The 23,467-nt window shown below is 36.0% G+C and overlaps 1 protein-coding gene across 12 annotated transcripts in view; it reads right to left on the bottom strand.

The window, feature by feature from the left end:
* Positions 1-23,467, bottom strand: part of Oga (O-GlcNAcase) — a 338,350-nt gene that overhangs the window by 214,322 nt on the left and 100,561 nt on the right. For all 12 annotated transcript variants that reach the window (XM_089239539.1, XM_089239538.1, XM_089239540.1 and 9 more), the window contains one exon: positions 22,160-22,258. In XM_089239539.1, coding sequence (XP_089095665.1) covers positions 22,160-22,258 — 99 coding nt within the window. The remainder of the gene's footprint in view (positions 1-22,159; positions 22,259-23,467) is intronic.

Raw genomic sequence — 23,467 nt, 5'->3', positions numbered from 1 at the left:
GAAGTCTGTGGCCCTCCGCTAAATAAACAAGGTAATTGATAATAATATTTCTTTACAAAGAATAACAACTTATATTGAACATAATCATCAAAGGTCATTGACACAACCAGATCCTCGACCGGGGAAAGACCTATTGTTAACTAGTTAGATAGGGGAGGATTATCAGGACATCGGTAACGCAACCCGTAACGGGAGACACGTTACAAACTTGTCGCGCCTCAATTTGTCACGGTATAAATTTTTCGCAGTGTCAATTCATAGTGGTACAAATTTGTCGCAGCTCTAATTCGTCTGGGTACAAGTTTGTTGCAATGTCAATTCGTTGTGACGTCAATTTATACATTACAGCGCAGAATTAATTCACCGAACTGTCGATTCTTCACTGTACATGTTCCACGCAAGCTTGTATGTGGATTTTTCTCTTACACATGAAATAAAAAACATGAGCAAAAGTGTACACGCAGTTAACTGAAAATAATTTTTTGTCAACGCGGAAAGGTAATCGAAATTAAAATTACAATATCAATTACATTTATAAATTTAATTGCATATAAAAATTTAATTACATTTGAAAATTCAGTTATAAAAATTTGAAATGTGAAATAATTGATTTTTGCTGTGATAAAATTTCAATATCATGTGGAAAAATTTTAGTTTGCATGACATTCCCCAAATTACAGTGAGCCTATTTTTAACGGTAAATTTCTATCTGCCCCATGGGCTCAAGAGTTTCTCCCCCCCCCCCCTCCGAGAGTCTCCAACATTGACCATTACAGTATCTCCATAAGAACCTGAAATATTTAATTCATTAATAATTCAATTAAATTAATAATTTAATTTTCAACATAAAAGCCACACTTCACGCTTCTGATGGGATTTCTATTTCTCACAGCGAAGGGAGTAGGGCGCAGATCAAGGGTAGAAATGTACAGTGATTATGAATGACGATTCAATGAAGTTTTCATAATGCCCACAGGATGAGCACCGACTAAGTCCATGTAATCACCAATAAGAAAGACGACTATAGGTCAGCCGCATAGATATAATATTGCCATTAATCTTATGTTTATAATCGCATATAAGTCGCATATTTTTGGCTGGCTTGTTTGAATATTTTCACATAGTTTTCATTAGCATCTAAGCTTTTGGTACAAGGTTGGTGTGCTTGGTCTACATATTTCTGTTGGCAAAAACATAGAATATAGCAAAACCGAAAGTGGAAATATGTTGGTTTGCGTGTGTGTTTAAACGTTTTTCCCCATAATTCATGTTCCGAAACTAGAAAAACTTTTAATGCAATTGAAAAAATGAATTAGCCTATTATTAATTTTCTTTATTTGAGTTTTTGTTGTATCATAAAATAGATACAGATTATACAGATGACAAAAAATAATGTAGTACTTCTTAAATTAAATTGTTTGAATTCAATTCAAATTGCAATAAATTGAAATCATCTACGTATCGTTAAAAAAAAAAAAATTTATGATAGTTTAAAATAACATCACTTGTTATTCTATTAATCATCATCTGGCTTTTTATTGTGATATTCACATTAGATAAGTGTTTTAAACAATTTTACTCAAAGGCAGTAAAAATAAATAAAGGTTTAGGTATTGTGGAGTGTTAATATGCACGATATGAATTGTTTTTAAAATTAAAATTATCCTAATAAATGTAGGCTATAATCAGAGGCGGATTTATAGTTTTACCACCTGTGGGCTATTCAAACCTTGCCTCCCTTCTTTTCTAATTCATGTTCTTGATCACCAAATACTCAATTTTGGTTACGCCCTTTCACTTGAACTTGTCATCTTGGGATAAAGGCCACATACCCCCTCCCCACCCAGGAAATACACCTCTGAATATAATCTTGTATTATCTGTTAATGTTAATTCACTTGTGTTGTAAGAAGAAATTTTTACTAATCGTTGACTGGAGCCATATGAGTGTAATATACATGAAGTTACATACAATGGGCTAATTAAAAGTCTGATTTCATTCTTTTTACTTGAAAGTTGTTACTTTAGAGTTGAAAAAAAAAAAACAATCAAAAATCGATTGACATTTGCAGTGGTGTCAGAGACAGGAATGCTGTGGGTGCCCAGGGTACGTTATGGAATAAGTATGAGCACCCAGAGAAATGATTCAGAAATCAAAATTTCCTACTTCAAGATCAAGACAAGAACCCACAAGTTCCAAACACTTCCAGCATCCTCAGCCAGTCAAAGGTGTTGACATAAAGAAAGCATTGAGGAAGGAGGGGGGCGCTGAAAATTGTCATTCATTCCATATATAAGGGACTCCAACCCGTACTCAGGAGGCGAAATATATTCATTGCATGGTATATTCATGAGTTACTGGAGTGGGGGGGGGGCTCAAATGACATCAGCCCCCAGTTTCTGGTGCCTATGGTCGGAATGTTTGAATATTATTTCGGTGTGATAATACAAAGTGATTAGAAATGTACATTGCATTGCAAAAAAATAATTTGAAAATAAGACTTTTCGCAGCTGTTACACATAAAACTTAGATACGTTGTTGATAAAAAATTACTTAAAGATATGTTCTCTGCATGGATACATTTAATAGTGAATTACGTACATTGTGCTGGGGGGGGGGGCACATTGATCGCAATCAGGCCTAGAAGTGAAAATTTGAAGGAAAAAAAAAAAGAGTAGGAAAAATAGGAAAACCATTGACAAAAAATAGGAGGGAAAAAACTGAATTCCCAAATTATCGTGGCATTTAACAATGGGCCATTGAGATTCACACCTTGTATATTTTAATTATAGTATTATCTATTGATATTTTAAGAAACTCAAGTTCTAACGAATTTAAAAATCTTTCATTTCCACAGAATGTGGTATCGAAAACAATGTAATCAGCAAAACTAAAAAGAAATTAATATAATTTCTACTGTTACTTTAAAAGTCCAATAAATGATAGTGATCCATTTTCCCCCATGCTTTTCAGAGAAAGAAAAAAACCTGTCTAGGTGCCATAGAAATATAGCACATGCATGCATATCCCATTGCCCAAGGACCGAATGTGGCCCCGGAGTCATCTGTTGAAGCCCACAGCTTCAAACCTAATTTTCCATAAAATTAACTAAGCGACACATTTCCAGATCATTCAAGAGAACCTGCAGCACAGTTTCAGGTCATTCAAGTGGCTCGCTTCACAGTTCCCGATTACTCAAGTTACCCAAGCTACTGTTCCACTTCACTTAAGTGACCTGTGGCACATTCCTAGAGTAAGCTGTGATATTGTTCATCTACACTTAAGTGACTCACGGCAGAGTTCTAGACCACTAAAGTGACCCGTGTACATTTACATGTCATTCAAGTGACCCGCGGCACATTCTCCGATGAGTAAATATGTCGCAGCATGTTTACAGATCACCGCGGCACAGTTCCAGAGTACTCAATTGACCCAGAAATATTTACAGGTCAGCTTCAGTGACCCACGACACATTTCAAAATCAATGAAATAGCCCACACTCTACTGAATGTTGAACACCCTTGATGTAACACTTCCTGGAGTTACACTATATCCGAAAGATACAATGGTTAGAACGGCCTGCATATGTTTATGAATGCCTGGTATTTTTTTCAAAGACGCACATTTTCTTAAAACACACATGCTAACCTGTGGCCCTCGGAGTTATCTCATGTGGTCCAGGACAAATAACAAAACCACACAAGTGGCCAACGAACAATCATCAAATCATTCGAGTGGGACACATTTCCAGATTACTTCAGTGGCTTGCTGCACATTTCCAGATATAAGCTGCCAACAGCATATATCCAGATAACCTAAGTGGCCTCATGCACATTTCCAGGTCACTTGAGCAACCAGTGGCAAACCCCCCAGTTCACTCAAGTGGCACATAGTTCAGTTGCAGATTACTTTAAGTGGCTGGAGGCATATTTGACCATTTGAGTGGCCCTCTGCATGCTTGGAAATCACTTGAGTCGCTCGCAGCACACAGATCACCTAATGGGCTGCGATACATTAACACTTCAAGTGGCAAAATGTATTTTTTATAGATTACTAGCTTACCCGTCGTGCATTGCTGCGATCTCAGAAGAAAGGAGATTCAAGGAAATGAAGGAAAGGAAAAAAAAACTATGCCAGAAACCTTAGCGGGAGTGTACTCGACAACTTCCCAAAGTTTCATGGCGATCGGATGAATGGTGTAGTAATGCATAAAGGACAGACAGACATACATTCGTTTTTATATATATTTATATATATATATATATATAGATTTTAGTGGCGCTCTTGACACATTTCCAGACCACTAAAGTGGCCCGCTATGAACTTTCAGATCATTCAAGTGACTTGTGGCACATTTCCTGATGACTCAAGCGGGTGGTTGATGATGTAAGCATCATCCAAATCCTCCCCCCTCAGTCAACAAAAGTCAGCAAATCGGAAATCCCCCATCGATGCTGACATAATACTTGAATAATCCCTAACATAAAGATACTTAAAAGTTATTTTCTAAAGGTTAGAAAAAGTGGGTTCCGTCTTCCACGGAATTTTAATAAACTCACCATATTCCCACGCATTAGACGGCATGCCGTAAAACACGAGGGGCACCAGCTTTTTGAATGTTGTGGTCTGGGCCAATTTCGGCATGCCGGAAAAAGTAAGGTTATAATAGGATCACAGCATGCATTCAGCTGAACCAATGGATTTTCCGAGAATAAAGTTGATATATATTTTTTCTAAATCACTTCTTCATTTTCAAAAAAATCAGTTTTCTTTAAATATTAATTTGTCTCGTTCTTCTTCAGGAATAAATTGAATCTATGCATTATCTTGTGTTCATAAAACTTTGAAAAAAAAGTATTTCACTTACATAGTTCCTGAATTTTATTACTCTTTACTATCTGATATGAATTCAACTGTCAGCCTTCATTCATATACAGGGCCGCAACTAGGGGGGAGCAGACGGGTCTCGTGCCCCGGGCGCTGGACCCGAGGGGGTGCAAATTTCATACTGAAACCTTTCCTTTACCATTACAAGGGGGCGTAAAAATGTGCGCTTGCCCCGGGTGACCAAGCATCTATTTGCGGCCCTGTTTATACACATGTATAGAAAACTAATCTAATTTTACCTTCTTTCAATTACAGTACCGACATTGAACAATATTTCTGATTCTCTCCGAGATATATTTCATTTCCTTCGTCGTCCCCCCTTCCACTAACACCCTCTTTCATAATCTACATTATGAGATATACCTATACAACTTACTCATTACAACTTACGTTACTGACATTTCTAATTACAGTATATACAGATATATTCACCTTGTCCATTTTACTTTGATGCACCTTCGGCTCTCTACCTCATTTATTTCATTATTGAATTGTTTTTCTAATTGCACTAACACAGTTTGCTTCAAAATTTTTAATAATTTATTTTTTATTTATTTATCTTTCAAACACACACAGTTATTCATTCTAATATTAAATATTCAACTGTTTCTTTTCACTAACATCCAGTAAGAGCCATCATTGTTGGCTCCGTGGATATGTATAATCTATTTTCCTGATAAGAAATTAATAAAAAATAAAGATATTCAAGAATTTTTCAGAATCCGTGAATCGAATTTATCGGCATTCCGGAAAATACGGATATTTTCAGTTTGCTGGTCTGCCTCACTGTTTCCCGGCATGCCAGCTAATGTGGGGGAGTACGGTAATTATTTTACTAAGAAATTAGTTTTTCTCACTAACTGAATTCAATTACTTTGGCCCGTTTCACATCCAGGAGCTGAACCGTTTATGATCGTTAAATTTCTTCTTAAGTACATTATTGTGCAAATAAATGTTATGTTAGGTTGTTTGACCTCAAGACCTGTCAGACCTTTCTATTATGGGAACAATGGTGCTATTGGAAGAGCCATAGCCAGAAATTTCTTGCAGGGTGGGGAAAGGGAACTGACAGTGCAATACTTAGTCAAAAGATTCCACAATATATAAGTAAAATTCTGGCATTTAGGGGGATTACTGGCAGTGGGGGTGGAGCCAGGGGGTGCAGTGAGTGCTCGAGTACCTACAGTATTCTGTACAACTGATCTGAACACCCCCCAAAATTCATTCAGGGATCGATAGTTTCCATGTAAAGCTCAAGTCTAGCACCCACGGTTTCGTAACTCTTCCGACATATCTAAAATGGCTGGGCCACCAAATCACTATCTTAGATTTAAAAAAAAAGAAGTCAGTCAACCATTTGGAAGTTTCGTTTTTTTCAATGAGCACACATTTTATAGGGAAATATTTATAAGGAACACATTTGATAAATGACGAAAAGATACAATAAAAAAATTGTATTTCATTTTTAAATTTAAATGTACTTTTTTTTTCGTTCAATGTTGAGGCATTGTGCTTGATGAACACGTACAAGCTTATTCATGTCCTGTCACAGGAATCACAGGAATTGTGAGGAATTGATAGATGAGCTGCACATTTTTTTTTGTACGGAATGCTTAATCATAAGCCGTGGCTCAGCTTTTACAGCACAATACTTTTTTACTGGATTTTCACCCGTGGCCCCTTAGTATATTGTAGGGCTACTGTGTGGTCATGTGGACATCATTCTGGGATCTCATCACGAGCATCCAGATTTGTACCCTACTGGCAGCAGAATGGTGGTCTACTGAAGTTTGTTTTCTGCGGTTTTTCAACTTATAAAAGCATTGTTAAATGGTTACAGCAGCGGTTCTCACCCATTTTGGACATCTTTTTAAGTATATAAGTCCACCCTTTTCAGTATATAATTTCTATGGCGGAGCTGTTTCACTCAAGGAGCACTTTTTGCATATAATTTTTATGGTAGAACCTTGTATGCCTCTTATTTTTTATTCATCTATCGAAGTTACTGATTTGTTTTATTTTCCTCGAGTCATCGCAGAGCCCCTGGGAAGTGTACACGGAGCCCCAAGGGCTCTGCACTGGTTGAGAATAGCTGGGTTACATGTTTATCCTGCTTGAAAGTACAAATTCACTCATGACCGGTCAACAATGTGATCACATGCTTATATTTATTTCCACTTCCAACACACACACTGCTTTTTTTAAAATTCTTATTATAACCGATTATATTTAAAAAAAAGCCACACACGAGTGCCCTTGCCTTATTTTTTTTAGAGCATTGCTCAGCGAAGCGATGAATAATGATATAAAAATGCATATATTTGTATAAGTACTGGTACACTAGCTGAAAATTATCAACTAAGCAATGAAATGTTGCAGAGATTGAATACATGCGTGGATTTAGGTATTGCATGAGCCGCATTCTCGATTTCACTGAACATTATCATGGCATAGTTTGCAAAGCTAATAGAATTTCATACATGTTATGTATGTCTTATCACAAATGTGATGCGTATACATGACCATATACGTTCGCCCAACTCTGGTTCACAAGTATGGGCTGATCCAGGCATAGTCCGGGGGGTATAATGTCTTCATGGGGCCTACATGATAAAATTCTGGCACACTAGAATTTTCGAAAGTATGTAAATATGTAAGCTGTTACTTCCATCCAAATACTGCCCCCCCCCCGGAATATCACTTTGCACGCGGGAGGGGGTGGGTTGGCACGATCTTGGAATCACTGCCCAGCGTATAACCTTTACAAGAGGGAAGCTCGCTGGACTCTAGAGACATGACAGACACTATGGCAGTCTTTGTTTATAAAATTTTTGCTTTCACTATAAATTTTTTCAAAAATAAAATAGTTTGTATACCTAGAAATGGTTTCTTCTGCTGGGTGAGGTTGGGGGTCAAGAAAGAAGTGCGAAGAAAACATGGTTCAAAGAGGGTTACAGGGGGGGAGGGTAAAGGAGTTAAGAAACAATGGCATTAATTATGCTCTGCGTAAATAAACATGATACTGTAGTTTTTGGTTTTCTGATGCAGGGCTTTCCTATTACATCGGATAATTGAGGTTCTGCCGTATCGTACTTGAGTAGTGATAAAGAGGTAAATATAAACAAATGAAAAATAAAATTAAAAATTTTGTCTATACTGTAAAAAATTAAAATCCCTGGAAAGCCAGAATGTCACAATTCGGGGGGGGGGGGAGGATCCTGTTTATCTCTATCTTGCATTCAGTGTTTTGCAGTCAATGAGATGTAATACGATGTAATTTTCATGCCAAAATAAAAGTGAATGCCAGTACAAATCCTACTATCAAGTGATAAGAATTTCTATAATAAGCTAAAAACGTGCCTTTTAGGTTGGACATTTGTTGTTGAAGAGCAGCTTTCTTTATACTTTCTGAAAATTCCTCTTTGTTTACAAAAGGATTAAGCCTTTTTTTAACTGACTATTCGAGAACTGCTTGAAAACGTCTGTATCTGCTAAGTTAATTGAAAACTGTCTCTTCCCGCCGAAGAGGTAGAAGCCATTTTGTCGTTTTCAACGCCCAGCGCTGTTGCAAGTACAATGGTCATTTTGTGGAGAAAGGAGAGGGGCGTAATTTAAGCCAGCTTAGTGATTCTTTATGGGGGGAAAGCAAGGCGGTATATTTATGGCCAGGACCATTTGGAAGTAGAAAAGTTCACACGTAAAATACGGCCTGAACCGTTTGGAAGTCATCAACTTCACACATACATATATGTCTAGGACCGTCAGTCGGTTAAGCGTCGTGTGTGCCACGCGTTTCAGCGATCTTCTTTTTATTTTCGTGTTGTTCTATTTCCGTTCCCTTCAAACCGGAGCATAAAGCTGATAGAATAGCTGCCGTCAGGGTCATATACTATATAGCCGTCATGAGCTGATGCCCCACACTTGGAAACAAGTGATTATGTAACACATTCCTGCCAACGCGAAATGATCCAGTTCCGTTCACATGGTGCAAAAACCCTACTCCTAGGAAAACTTGGCTTCAGGGATGAAAGCTCGTTACGGGATCCCAGGAGAGAGAAACCTATAGTTTCTCATGGAATCTCGTGTGTGGATGGATAGAGACTGTTCTTCCCTCTTTTTTTTTTTTTTTTGCTTTTTTATTTACGGCAACCCATCTACGATTCGCGTTCACCACAGAGTTTTTAGCACTTTGACTACAGCGCGGTGGCGAAGAGATACTTTTGTCGTCGTCCCTTCTCCAATGGAACTGAACATTTTTTTTCTTCTTTTTTAGTAGCGAGTTATTATCCTAATAAAACACGTTAAAAAGGGAGAGAAAGCAGTGACATTTTGCGGTTTCTCTGAATTTTCGTAGCAAGATTTTGGCTTTAAACAAAAGGGAGGGATAAAATAGGAATAGTAGGAGAAAATTGCGGTAAAAAAGGACAATTGCGGCGAAAGTAGGAAAATAGGAGGACATTTCTGAAAAATAGGAGCACTGCGAGGTCTGTGCAATTTATTATCTCGATGTGCATCCCCAACGCCCTTCGCTGTAAGAAATGAAAATCCCTACAGAAAGCGAGAAGCGCAGCCTATACGATGGAAACTAAATTTTAAAAATTTATTTGATCCCGATTTATTATCTTGTTGTGCTCCCCAACGCCCCTCACTGCGAGAAATGGAAAGCCAGACAGAAATGTGGCTTATATGGTGAAAATTAAATTTTTAAAATTTTATGGATCCCAATTTATTATATCTTGGTTTATGTTCCAGTGTCCCTCGATGACTTCAATGAATACTTCCCTTTATTTTTTAAAAATTAAAACAGATGGGAAGGGGGAACATTTCCAATAAATGAGAAAAAAAATTATTTTCATCTTTTACGACTAACGCAACTACCCTATTTATAAGATCACAACAAACATATGAATTTTAAAGCAATTCGTCATGACCAGGGTTGACAGGTTTTTGACACATGGCAGTTTTTGACAGTTTAAACCGCAGTTTAAACTGTCACGTCAAAAACCTGAAACATTGCTTTTCAATATAAAAATTCCCATAGGAAATGCAAACATTAATTGCATGTAACGTTTAAAGTGGCTATGGTATACAAAGAATAAATATTTTAAAAAATATGATTCTAAAATAATTTTCTACTCCCGACAGAATTATTTTGGACAATATATGTTTTTTTTTTCTTATAAAATTTGAATAAAGCATAACATGGACATTGAATGGAAAACTGTGGAACGATTTGACACTCTTTGATTCAAGATGATTCTTGACCTTCCAAAATTTCTTCAACTGCTTATATATATGCATTGATATAAACTATCTGCTGTACTCTTTTAACAACAGATAAGTGTTTAAAAAAGTTTATTACATCATGTATGTAATGTTGATTTCTGTTATTATTAAATTATCTAGATAACCACTGATACTTAAAACAATACTCTTATTGCACATAACATTGAAATATATCTAGCGATCAAAATACTAAATTGTAGGACTAAAATGTCATTTAATTTGGCAATGCTAGCGTGTATATGTCAAACTTGGTTTATTCTTACTTTTGCACTATGATATGGTACATTTACTAGTATTTATAATGCAATGGTTTTCCAATTGAAGCTGTATTCAAACGTGCAAAACAAATGCTTTGGGTATCAAGTCTTGTTAGCTCTGCTTTGGTTGAAAATACTCTTTAAAGCTGTGTGAATTTATACACGCTGATCTAAGAAATTTTCAGGCGAAAATAAATGAGTTTAGTTAGTGCATTAACAGATGCTGCGTCAGAAATTGTATATGGAATAAAATTTTGGGCAGATCAGAAAATTTAAAATATCAAAATAGATATTTTCCTCAGTAATTATCATTATGAATATTAAAGCCATTATTCTGAATAAAAGTAAGTGTTTTGTTATTTAACATATCTATCAAGTTAACAAAAACTATTTGACATCATTGACAGTAAGATTTTCATAGTTTTAATACAGAGTTAGTTTCTGGGGTTGAAAACCTGACCGTGATGCCCTATCATTAGGGATACGTAAATTTTGTATTTATGAAATAACCGCAATAAATGTGAAATTTATGAAATGATTGCGATAAATGCGAAATTTGCCAACTTTGTCGAATAAATACTGAAATTTGATTTTTTTTACTACTTTTTCGCGAAATCTAAGTAATTAACACTTTTTGAAATGGAAAAATAATTTTGCTCAGTACTTGTGAGCGTGCTTGAAAGGGAAACCACAAGCACTTTCCCCTTTGACGTTGTGTAATAAATACAGTCGAGTTCGGTTATAACATAGCCCCTAGGTGATTCGAGAAGTGTATGTAATAACAGACGTGTATGTCATAACGGAGGTGTTGAAATTAGATTACGTAGCAAAGTCATATATATATGCATTATTGAGATTGTTGTGGAAAACATAAGATTATTCCTCACATAATTGAAATATATTATAGGATGAATATAGTTTTTGATTGGTATGTGAAAATTTGGGAAATTTATTTAGAAAACAAGATAAAATATACACAAAACATGCAGATATTTTTTAAATGTTAATGATTTTTTTGAGTTTATGCTAATAGTTTTTCCTTCTGAAGTTGACAGTATTGTGCATTTAAACAATTAAGAAAAATAATTTTACTGATGTTCGTGAATTCACCAATTAGTAATAAACTTGAATTAGCCACCAGTCTCAACTTGAATTGAGACCATCAATAAAAAGATCACGAAGTTGTAAAAACAAGTAAAAATTCTTTAATTCCGAAAAGCATAGACGATACAGTTCTGCACAGGAAGACAGGATTTTTAAAGTATCAAAAATTTTATTTTATACAAAAATTGCCACGTTTTCAAGACAAATAAATTCAATTGGTCGAATGGTCACTCAAGACCATTGTCATTTCAAGACAAATGGTATTTGTCCTGAAAACGTGGCAATTTTTTTATAAATTAAAACCAGGCAAAGTTTCTCATTTTTGTGATAAAAATTTTATTGCCAAAATATTTACATTTATTATCGACAGGTGACGCTAAAGTTTATCATTTATAATATTCAGTGGTACCTGTTGATTAGGAAACTTCCTACTATGGAATAGTTACACTTATTCCATCCATGTATTTTCACATTTATTGATAAAATTTAGGGCTAAGATATCGCCTGTATACAAGGAATGCTGTCCATAAAAGGTTGTTTTTGACTATATATTTTCCTGGGTTTTTTTTTTTTTTTTTTTTTTTTTTGCAGGGTTATATTTGGATTATTTTTTTGGTTATGCCCACTTTTTTTGGCTTGTTATATCCACAGTGTATGTTTTAAGCAGGGTATGTTATAACAGAGATAAAAATGTATAGACGTGAATGGGAGAAATTTTAAGGATTTCACAACCGTATATTTTATTCAGCGGTTATGTTGTAAGTGTACCCGACTGTATATGCAACTTTTTTGAATTTCAGAAAATGATGCTATAAGAAGCATTTGAAAAATAAGGTTAAATTAATAGAAAATAGAGATACATTTTTTTTAAAATGCAAAATTTTTGATTTAAATCGTTTCACTTATTCAAGTTGGGTTTTTTTTGTGTGTGCGTGTGTGTGTGTGTGAATGAAAGTGAATTTTTTTTCATTTGGAATTCGTTATTGTGATCAATAAATGCGAAATTTCTAATCTGATTTTTTTTTTTTTTTCGAAATATGCGAAATTTCTGATTTAAAATTTTTTTTTTGCGACATTAATGTATCTCTACCTATCATACATATTTTGAATAAGCAGCTCTATTCCACTTAGCAAATTGAACACAGGTAATGAGAGTTGCTTAGATAAATAAACCATAAAATTATATTTTATACGTTCAAGGCTCTTATGTTAAAGAATTCAAAATTGCAAATTATAATTTTTATTAAATTATATTTTGTTTTAATTATTGTAATAAATTAATGTTTTTTTAAAAATAAAACATTGTAATATGCAAAAAAAGTTTTTCATCATGTTGTATACCTATTGTGTTCAAAACATTATCAAAAGGCATTCATTTAGGTTTTTGACAGTTTAAACCAGTTTTTGACATGAAAAATCCAACCCTGGTCATGACGAATTGACATTGCGACGAAATGACTTCGCTACAACTTTATACAACGACGAAATGAATCTGCGGCAAATTTGTACCCCAACTGAATGAGCTTGCGTTAAATTTGTACCATGACGGAATGAGCCTGTGACAAATTTGTACCACGACGAAATGAGTCTGCGACAAATTTGTACTGCGACGAGTTTGTAGCACACCGAATTGATGCTGCGACAAATTGACCTAGACCCCAAAATTAATAACATTGCAACCTCTGCGATAAGGAATTTTTTATAGGCATTTCACCACCAATGAGTAATAAGTGCACAACAATATTCGAGAGAGAAAAAAAAAACTCAAGGCAAAAAAAAAATTCAGAAAATATAATTAAAACAGCAGAGCATAGAAAAAGTAGTCCTCAACAGATGCTCTAAAACCCCTAGAATGAAAAGATGGTTTTATGTCAGACAAAAAATATAATGTGGATTATCTTCCATTCAAACCCCCGTAACTCCCAGCAACAAATGCACATCTGGGATGTCTCAACAACATTGCTGTTACATCATTTACTAGTAAACAAAAAAGGGAAGAAATGAAGAAAAACAATGTCGTCTCTTCATCTCAGAGAGAGGTGGTTCCATACTGACACTTGGGGTATTTTATTACTACAGGTGTGCGGTGTCCTTAATATGAAACCACCTTTTTCAAACATCTATAATTTGATTTGAAACCAGGGGTGGCTCGAGCTTACCTGTCACCCGGGTGCAAAGCCTCATATACTGCCCCTAATGGTGACCCTGTCAAGAGGCTGACAGGGCTTCAGTGAAGGGGACCTAGAGATAAACCAGATTTTTTTTTCAGAAGAAAAAAATCAAAGTAAATATTTTCTGTCTCCTCTGGAGGGGCGCAAGATCCGAGATGAAAGGGCAAAAAAAAAAAAATTTTCGTCAGGAACTGTTTGGATAAGTTGTGAGGGAGAGGCATGATCCCCCAAGGGTAGGGCTCACAGGGCTCCAGCTTGAGGCCTGGAACTAAATTCTTATCATTTTTCTTTTTTTCACACTATAAATTAACTGTAGAAGGGGCCCCGTGGAAGATCTGACTTGGGGTCCAGCGAAAGATTCCAGCCTAGGGGCCCTGACGTAGGATGTAGGAAATAAGTAGGAGGCGCAAAAAATAAGTCCCGCACGGGTACAGATTTTTTTTCGAGCCACCTCGATAGCTTACATTATTGTTTCTGGTATTACAGTCGGTGACCCAGTCTATTTTGTCAACGTTTCTGTTGTCGAGGTATGACTCAAAAGCGTGATGTCATGTGAATTTTTACTGTGTTAAATTTTGGAGTCTTAACTGAAGTCTATGTTGCTGCCCCTTAAAACCTGCCGCCCGGGTGTGCAACACCCCTTGCACCCTCGCTTAAGCCGCCCCTGTTTGAAACTATTCTCAAGTTTATTGAATGGTTTGATTTTTCAACCAATAGGGACAAAAACTATAAAAAATCATCCACAATTTTTGGAGAGAAAAAATTTATTAAGAAATAAATTTTGAAACTAGTATGGAAAAAAAAAAATGGCAGATTTTTTTTACCCCTCGCAGAACTAAAACAGTACGATGCTAACATCTCTGACAGAAACTCTGAGCTTTGAGCTATTTAATGATATTTATATGATCTCTGTGAGAATATTAGTTACTTCTTGATGGAATTTTGAAAAAGGGGTTCTGCTATGAGGACACTGCGCCAGAAAGGGTTGAAGTCCACCAAGTGACCAATCATAAGAAAATATTAAAGTACTACTGCTGTACATCTCAACCAATAGATTAAAATAAAAAAAATCTACTCAAAGAAGGGGAGGGGGGATTCTGAGAAGCTTACAATAATTTACCTGGGACCCGGGAGCAAGACCATTGGCAAAACCTGGGTTTTTTTTGAGTGAAAGTCCCCCCCCCCCCCAATTCACTGGCATCCCTGTGAATTGAATACTTCCGAAAACATATTCATCCAAAAGGTTCATTGAAAAAAAAAGGTTAAAAGGTTACCAACTTAAAACTAGGTTCTTTTATCTTAAAAACTCATTAACACTGAGAATTTAACACATGTAGCTTAATAAATCTAAAACAAATATAATCAAGTTAAGCACATTAATATATTTACTAATAAAAAAAGCAATCTATAAATTCTCTTCTGATTGATTTTCCATTGCAGAAAAACCTTAGTTCTTTCAATAATATCTTCTGATTAAATTTAAAGCAAATTATTCTGACATGCTTATTCATATAAATCCTTGCCAAGCAATTTCCTGTAGCAGGGTTCATACAAAATTTTCAAAATGAAAAGTAAGGAGTTTTTAAGGACTTTTTAAGGAGTTTCAAGCAGTTTTTAAGGAGTCATGGCAAACTTCATAACTTACAAGTTTTACAGCAAAAAAAAGGGGGCGGGGCACATATGCAAATTTATTTTGAATTTGCAAACAAACTTCCCCTCTTCTCAAAAATATAGATCTAGAAGTGGTTCAAAAATTACAAGTTTTGATTTGTTACCCGACATCATAAGAATTCATAAAATAATCAATCCACGTACATGCTTTCTGTCATCACCAAAGTGTTCTAAAACCTTCAAGTGTTAGTCAAAAATATAACTCATAATAGCATCACATAAATTATAAAAATTCTAAAAGTGATATTCATTCCCCCTCCAATTATTCAAAATAAAAACCACAGCCAACAAAGATTTTTCTTACAAAATTATTTATATTTGCAGCAACTCTTCAGGGCTCATATAAAATTTTCAAAATGAAAAGTAAGGAGTTTTTAAGGTGTCATGGGGCCACGCCCCCTCCGAAAAAAAAAATTGCACCACTAGACAATAAAAGAAGCCCACATGTGAATTGATTTTCATTTAATTTCTTTTTCAATGTTTCCAAGACTTCAACTTTCAGAATAAAGGGTATGATGGGTAGCAATTTCAGCTGAAAAGAAAGAGATATGCCGTGACTGTACGCACGAGTAACAAGCGACAAGAGAACACAAATTTGAACAGTAACAGAGCATGATGATCAAGATTAGGTATTGAGAAGTGTAGTAAGAAAGAACAGAGAGAGTTACGGTAGTATATAGTATTAAAATGATTTAAAGAAATCGGAAGTGATGTATTGAGTTCGCAATAAATTTTGTTTTTATCTTGCTTGAGCTGTGGCCACTTCTGCCAGAGAGAGATACAAATACAACGCCACAACAGGCAAAATGTCCAACGAGGTGGCTAAGAAAAAGATGCCCATAAAAATATGGATGTCATATTTCAAAAATACAGCAACCCAATTAAAAATGCAATGATCTGCGGCATAATCACGGATCACTTATATGATGCGCGGGACAGCTCCAGAGCATTTGGATCCGCTAAGTATTTGAAGATCACTAGAGTGGCTCTGTAGGGGACTCAATAGGAAGAATGTTAGTTCAGGTGCCCACAAACTAGTGAAAAGTTTTACTCGTTTTTCGCGCACCGAGTAAGGCGCCATTAAGAATATTTCATATTTTTTTATAAAGGGTGGTTGATGACGTAAGAATCATCCAACCCCCCCCCCTCCACGTCATCAAGTCAGCAAATCGAAAATCCCCCATCCATGCTGACGTAATACTTGAATGACCCCTAACATAAAGATACCCGAAAGTTATTTTCAGAAGGTTAAGGTTAAAAAAAGTGGGTTCAGCTATAGCGGCTGATCGGCTCGTCCTCCCCCCTCCCCTCCTGTAAAACCAGACGTGGCTCGGGCTGTCACTTTTAAAAGCCGGGTTTTACTAGCAGGTTTTCTATGCCACGCGCAACGTGAATCACCCAGCGCTACACGCCGTCTATTCATCAATATGAAAAGCAGTACGACTGTTTTCCTATAGAGCGCAATACGGCTCACGACAGCGCTTTACATCGGGCGTGATTGGCAGACTGCTTCTAGTGAGTTAAGCGTCGTGTGCCGCGCGTTTCAGCGATCTTCCCTTCATTTTCGTGTTGTGTCTCTTCCCTTTAAACCGGATAGAGTAGATGACGCCAGGGTCATATAGCCATCCTGAGCCGATGCGCCACGCTTGGAAAACGCAAATGCGTAACGCCATTATGTAACTCATTTCTGCCGACACGAAATGATCCAGTTAGGTTCACGCGGCGCAAAAAGCCTACTCCTAGGAAAACCTGGCTTCAGGGATGAACGCTCGTTACGAGATCCCAGGAGAGATAAACCCATTCTCTCTCATGGAATCTTGTGTGTGGATAGAGCCTGTACCTCCTTTTTTTTTTTGCCTTTTTATTTACTGCAACCAATCTGCGAAACAGATTCGCTTTCCCCACTGGACTTCAGTTTTTAGCATTTTAAGGCGCGGCGGCGAAAAGATACGCTTGTCGTCATCCCTTACTCGAAATTTTTTTTCCTTTCTTTTGCAGTAGCGAGTTGTAATGTGAATAAAACACGTCAAAAAAACTACGGAAAGCAGTGACATTTTGCGGTTTCTCGGAATTTTCGTAATGAGATATTGGCTGTAAGCAAATAGGAAGGAGGGATAAAATAGGAATAATACGAGAGAATTGCGGTAAAAAAAAAGACGATTGCGGCAAAAGTAGGAAAATAGTAGGATAAATAGGAAAGCTGCGAGGTCTGCACTCAGTATACTGCATAATATAGGAGGTTCGAGACATCGTTTCGCCACATAAGTAAAAACTTTCTCACCACTGGGCATGGGGGAATTTTCGGCTACTGGTTCAGCGGAGTGATGTCGTTCTACGGACCATCGATTTCCAACGCTGACCACCAGTTTGCGACATAGGCAGGAAAACACGTCAAAACTAGCGATTCGGTAAAAAATCGCATTTTTAGAAGCAAAAGCGTATAATCGTATTAATTTATTAAATACGACAAAAAAGTTTTATCAGGCGTTGTTGTTGCAACCGTAACGGTTGGCAGGTATGCACAACCATTGGATGTTCCAATCCCATCCCCTGCTTTCACATTTCCTATTATAAAGGGAGAGCGCGTTTTTTTTTTAATCTTTTCTTCCTCTTTATATTGGGGGGAAGCTTCCTCTTATTTTTTTAGGCAATGCTATTCATCACCGTGGGGAACGCCTATTCTAAAAAAGATCATCCCTTCAGAGAGAAAAAAAAAAAAAGACTTTTTCAGGCGTGGCTGCAAAAAGTAAGGAGTTATAAGGGCCCTTCCAGAGGGAAATGAAAAGTAAGGAGTTTTTAAGGAGTTTGTAAGGATGTGCGAACCCTGTGTAGGAATGATTTTCTTTTCCCAACCTGTTGGTTAGCAACTCTGATCTACCTCCCTTTAACCACCACATATTTTTGCGCCTGAATATGGGAGCTATGCCAGAGCATTAGTGTGTTGGCGAAACTTAACAGTGTGTTTGTGTGTTCAGTGTTTGGCATGTTTTGTGTTCAGTAGGTGGTGCCACCTATCCTCCAAATTGCTAACATGTGGATTTGAAACAATGTATACATATTTGTGTTGTAGGTCTGTGTGATAGTCGTGGCAACAGAGCTTTTTTTTCAAGAGGGAGGGATATCCAACTTACAGTTGGAAAACCTTAGAAAATTGTATTTAGCCAATTACCACTGTGCAATCACAGATTCCAAACCCAAAGGCATAATCAAAGGAGGCATGAAAAGGCCCGTGCTCCCCCTCAAGATTTTTCCATTTTTGTAGAAAATTAAAATATTGCAAAAAAAACATTCTTGTACTATCTGTTAATTTAAAATTCTTTTTGAGTGGAGACAACAAATAATTGTGAAAGAAATCCTTGTGACTCCTCAAAAGACCGATTCTGCATAAACAACCCCGATTTTCGTAATGCAAAATGGTGACAACTGCATAGCAACTAGATGACAAAACTGAAGATATTCAAGTCAGAGTTTTTACAGATTGTTTTTTTTTTTTTCTCTCAACAATCTCACAAAATTTTTTACAATTTCAACGGGCGTTCCTATCCTTAATAATTAAAAAAAAAAAGTGAATTCGCAATCTCATAGGAACGAAGTGAACTTAAGCCATATCGACGATGTCTTTGAATGCCGGTGGATAGCCGCAAAAGTACCATAATTTCTAGGATGTTACCGGCAGGGAAAAACTTCAGAAATTAGTAAATTCTGTATATGGCACTTCATCCAGGGATGCAACTAGACATCCTTTCATCTTATTCTTCAAAAACTCATGGGTTATATCAATACAGTACAGTAAATTGCTTTCTTTGTACTTCAAAGCAGTGAAACTACTCTTCAAGGTCTCACAATTAAGACAGATTGTTAAAGGGCAATTTTAATTATTTACAGGAGTTGAAAATTTTTTAGCAGGAGAAAGTATTTTTGTACCATCATCTATCAGTTGAGATGATTATTATTATCGATTAACATTATTTTCACATTAAATGCATTGTTCTGCAGAAAAGGATATATACAGGGCACAGCATTTTATTGGTGAACCATTGACCCTAGAGGCATACTTCCGATTAGAAAAAGCATCCAAATAATGTGTAAAACTCAAATACACTATCCATATTTCAAGGGGTTGCATATATACAACCTCTGACAATAAAGTTTGGTGAATGAAGTCAGAACGCCCGATCTGGCAACACTAGCAAAGCAAAACGCTGCACATGCGTAGCGGCAGGTGTTGACCATCTGCCGCCACCATTGTTCAGTTGACCGTCGTTTATGTTCCGTGAAAGACTTGTTTTACAAAGTGCTTGTTTAGTGTGTTGGTTCTCAACTGAGAACAGGAAAATCCACAAGGAATTTCTACCTGAGGGAACGAAGATGAATGCTGCAAGGTACATTGAAATTTTGACCTGTTTCATGAAATGTCTACGCAGGGTACGACCTCAGTACGCACAACAAGGTTCATGGTTTCTTGTTCACGACAATGCTCGCCCTCACACAGCCAATATCTTCAAACAGTTCCTGGCAAAAAAGGGGGGGGGGGTGCTGCAAATTGAACATCCACCATACTCGCCAGATCTCAATCCTCCAGACTTCTTCCTATTCCCACGACTCAAACACGCTTTGAAAGGAAAGATTTGACGATATTCCTGACATCCAACGAAACGTGACAAGGCTTTTGAACTCCATCACAAAAGAAGACTTCTTGCAAAATTTCCAGGCCATGTATAGGAGATCTCAGCAGTGCATAGTAATGGGAGGTGACTATTTTGAAGGACAGTAAGGTAACTTTCGTTAACATTTCATCTATGTTAATGTTACAGGACTATTCACCGAACTTTATTGTCAGAGGTTGTATATATAGTTATTGAAATAAAAAAAATTTAATTTTTATGCGTACACTCTATGCTAAAAAAAACCAAATGAGAAAAATGTTCTATCTCTCTTGTTGCCAAAAAATAATCCTTGTTTCCAAGTGCAGTATTCGCTGAGATATTCAAATTTGAAAAATGGAGGAAAGTTGTGAAAAAAACCAATATTAAATGAGGGTAAAATGATTTACCTATTTTTTGTTTAGCGAATTAGATATTCAATGAAAATTTGGAATTGACAGAGATTTTGGCGACAATTTAATTTTACAGAAAAATCCTATACTAATAATGAATACCTGGATTTAATGGAGAGCTATAAGTGCTGAGAGATTGGTGAAACAAAAAACCAAATTGTGGCCAAAACCTAGTGAAATTTATACTTGGATACCAATTTCAGTGATGTACTGCAAAGAAAAAGATAAATTTCTCCTGAAGTAGAACACTGATATGGTTTATTTTAGGCCCTTTACAAAGCTGGTGCAATACACAAGATTTTGGTAAATTTGCCCGCTTGTTAGGTATGAATATAGCTATTGTAGTATTGGGTGTTTGCGGAATTGATGAAAATTTTGGCGCCAATTCGAATTTTGTCTATCTTATATATAACTTGTAGCTTGCCATTAAACCCAGATATTCTAATAGAAATGGTGGCACCTCATAAGATTTCTTCTCCTCTTTTGAAATTTGTGCTTAGTTTGCATGTAGATCTTTCAGAAATTGCACAACTTTGTTTTTTCAGAGTTGACACACTTTTATTTGATAATCCATTTTCCATCATAACTCAAAAGGACTTAGAGATAAGACTGGGTTGCGATTATGTTTTGTTCCATTTAGGCTCGTCTATCACCTATTTTTGTTCGACAGTTCATCCTGTATACCGAGCACACGATTTGAGACAACCTCTATGCTGAAAATATCAATAGTTTCCACAGTATTTAAAAACTTAAAATACTGATAAATCAAGTTAATGGATAAAAACTATCCAATAACACTTTCAGTGTTAATATAATTCGATTTCACATGCAGACGTGCGAACTTTTGGAATCCAGAAATCCGGGGGGATTCTTCCGGGGGTATCCCCCCGGCACTCATAGACTTGATCAAAAACAATTTTAATCAATTAAGAAAATGTTTCATTCCCCCCCCCCCAAGGCGGGTTCAGCATTGCCCCTGAGCAGAATATAAGTCCATGTCAGTCTTTCCATGCAGAATAGAGAAATCACATCTACATACTGTTCATAAAACATGAGTGTTTTCTTTCTTTCGTGGATGCTATCAGTGATTGATAATCTTGGGTATATGAACTCTTAAAAGCTTTATATTTAGCTTTATACAGCTCAAAGTTTTATGGGCAAAGTTGATCAACTCTTCTATAAACTTTTATATTTTCTTTCTGAAGACATTTAATCAGAGAAAACAATTAAAAACTTCAAAATACAAAGCTACTGACAAAAAAACTTGTGTTTACCGCACGACTGTTAATGGAATACAATAAGGATTATACAGGAATTTTGGCAACCAAGGGCTTACGCCTGATAAATGATTGCCGATAAATGTGACGTAAACAATGCCACGTCTTTGCCACAGCTGTTTAAATGCAGTAACCAAGACTTTTTTTTCCGGTTGCTCGATGGAAATGACCACGAATGTTCTCTATGGGTGTTTTTCCTAACGATGACGGCAATTATTGACGTCACGACAACATGAAAGCTCATGTAAAATCTAATTTTCTGCCAAAATCCAGAGAAATTTTAACAAATCTGGAGAGCAGAAGGAAGGATGAAAAATCTGGAACCCCACCTAAATACGGAGAGTTGACAGGTCTGCACATGCAATTATACTGCCTGCACAATACTGATTAATCAAGAAATTCAAGCAGAAAAGAAAAAAATATATGTTTAATCACACAGGAGCAAATTACCTGTCCACATAACATCTATCCCTGGGTGGAGCTTCTGCCCAACTGTGTTCAGGTATTCTGAGTTTGGAACATTTGGAACAGCTCTTGCTGCACAATATTCTTGAAAGAAAAATACAAATGGAAAATTGTTTTAGAATGAATAAATAAATATGCAGTGAAATCTCAATACAATACAATTCTGTGGACCCGAGAAAAATATCGTTGTACTGAAAGACATCTCACTGTGCTGCAATTATGGCACTGCAGGCATTTATTTGTTTTTCATAGTAAATAAATAACATAAGAAATGCACTTATGACCCCTTGTTTCGCCTAATATTGATTAACCTATTAACTACCAATTTTTTTTTTTCAATTTTTTGGCCGGATAAATTATATATATGCACAAAAAGTTATAAACGTAAAGCACGTAAAATTCCAGTCTCTAAATGGGGATCGTGGTAGCTAATGGGTTAATTAATTTTTAAGCATAAATTATATGCAACAAAAAAATTTCATGTTCGCTTTAAAGTTTGATAATCACAGGCGTGGGCATAATTTTCATCATTATAATCATCTGACTCCATAAATTACTACTTCAATGCTCTGTAAATTAATGATTAATTTATTAAAAACATAACTTCAGAACAAACTGGTTAGGAAAAATGATGGAAAAAGTATACAAAACAGGTAACTAATATGGATAAAGGTAGATAGAGAACAAGCAAGTCATCAAATGCATTTTAATACGACGCTAGTGGTGACATAACATCAATGAAATACAAAGTGCTGTGATGTTACAGCAACACAATACAGCGCCACCTACAAATTAATAAAATAAGAAAAACTACCAGCAAGAAATAAACCAAAAATCTGTTTAAGTAATGTGAAAGGTCGTTGAGCCTAAATTAACTTCATGGATTAACATTTTTCTTGTAGACTCATTTCATTCATGAGGGTCCACCCTCACTTAAAGTTAATGTTGGTGGCGACTTATTATCAAATATGGTGCAGGTTTTTCGATTAACTAAATGGACAACCACAGGAGGGGTCATTCAGCATCAACAAAATAAAAACCATATTTTGTTGAACAGATTGTCTCTTGTGCAACTGATGCATTTATTATGTGTTTTGAGATTAGCATGATGTTGTTTAATAATTTACACATTTTCATTCTTTCACAGATTTGGTAAAAAACAAGGAAACTATAGAATTTCTCACTTCTCATACCAAAATTTGAAGTTTAATGGTATTTATGTTGAGATACAACACCTATTGTTATTTTAACCTTTTAACGGCAAATGTTTCCAACTGAGAACATCAGTTTTAT

This window comes from Pholcus phalangioides, unplaced genomic scaffold (genome assembly GCF_987345545.1).
Source record: "Pholcus phalangioides strain wild (caught in Gottingen) unplaced genomic scaffold, Ppha-v1.0 ptg000011l_1, whole genome shotgun sequence".
In the NCBI taxonomy this organism is placed as follows: Eukaryota; Metazoa; Arthropoda; class Arachnida; order Araneae; family Pholcidae; genus Pholcus; species Pholcus phalangioides.
Note: the sequence above shows the minus strand (reverse complement) of the source record. Positions and strands in the feature narration are given on the sequence as shown.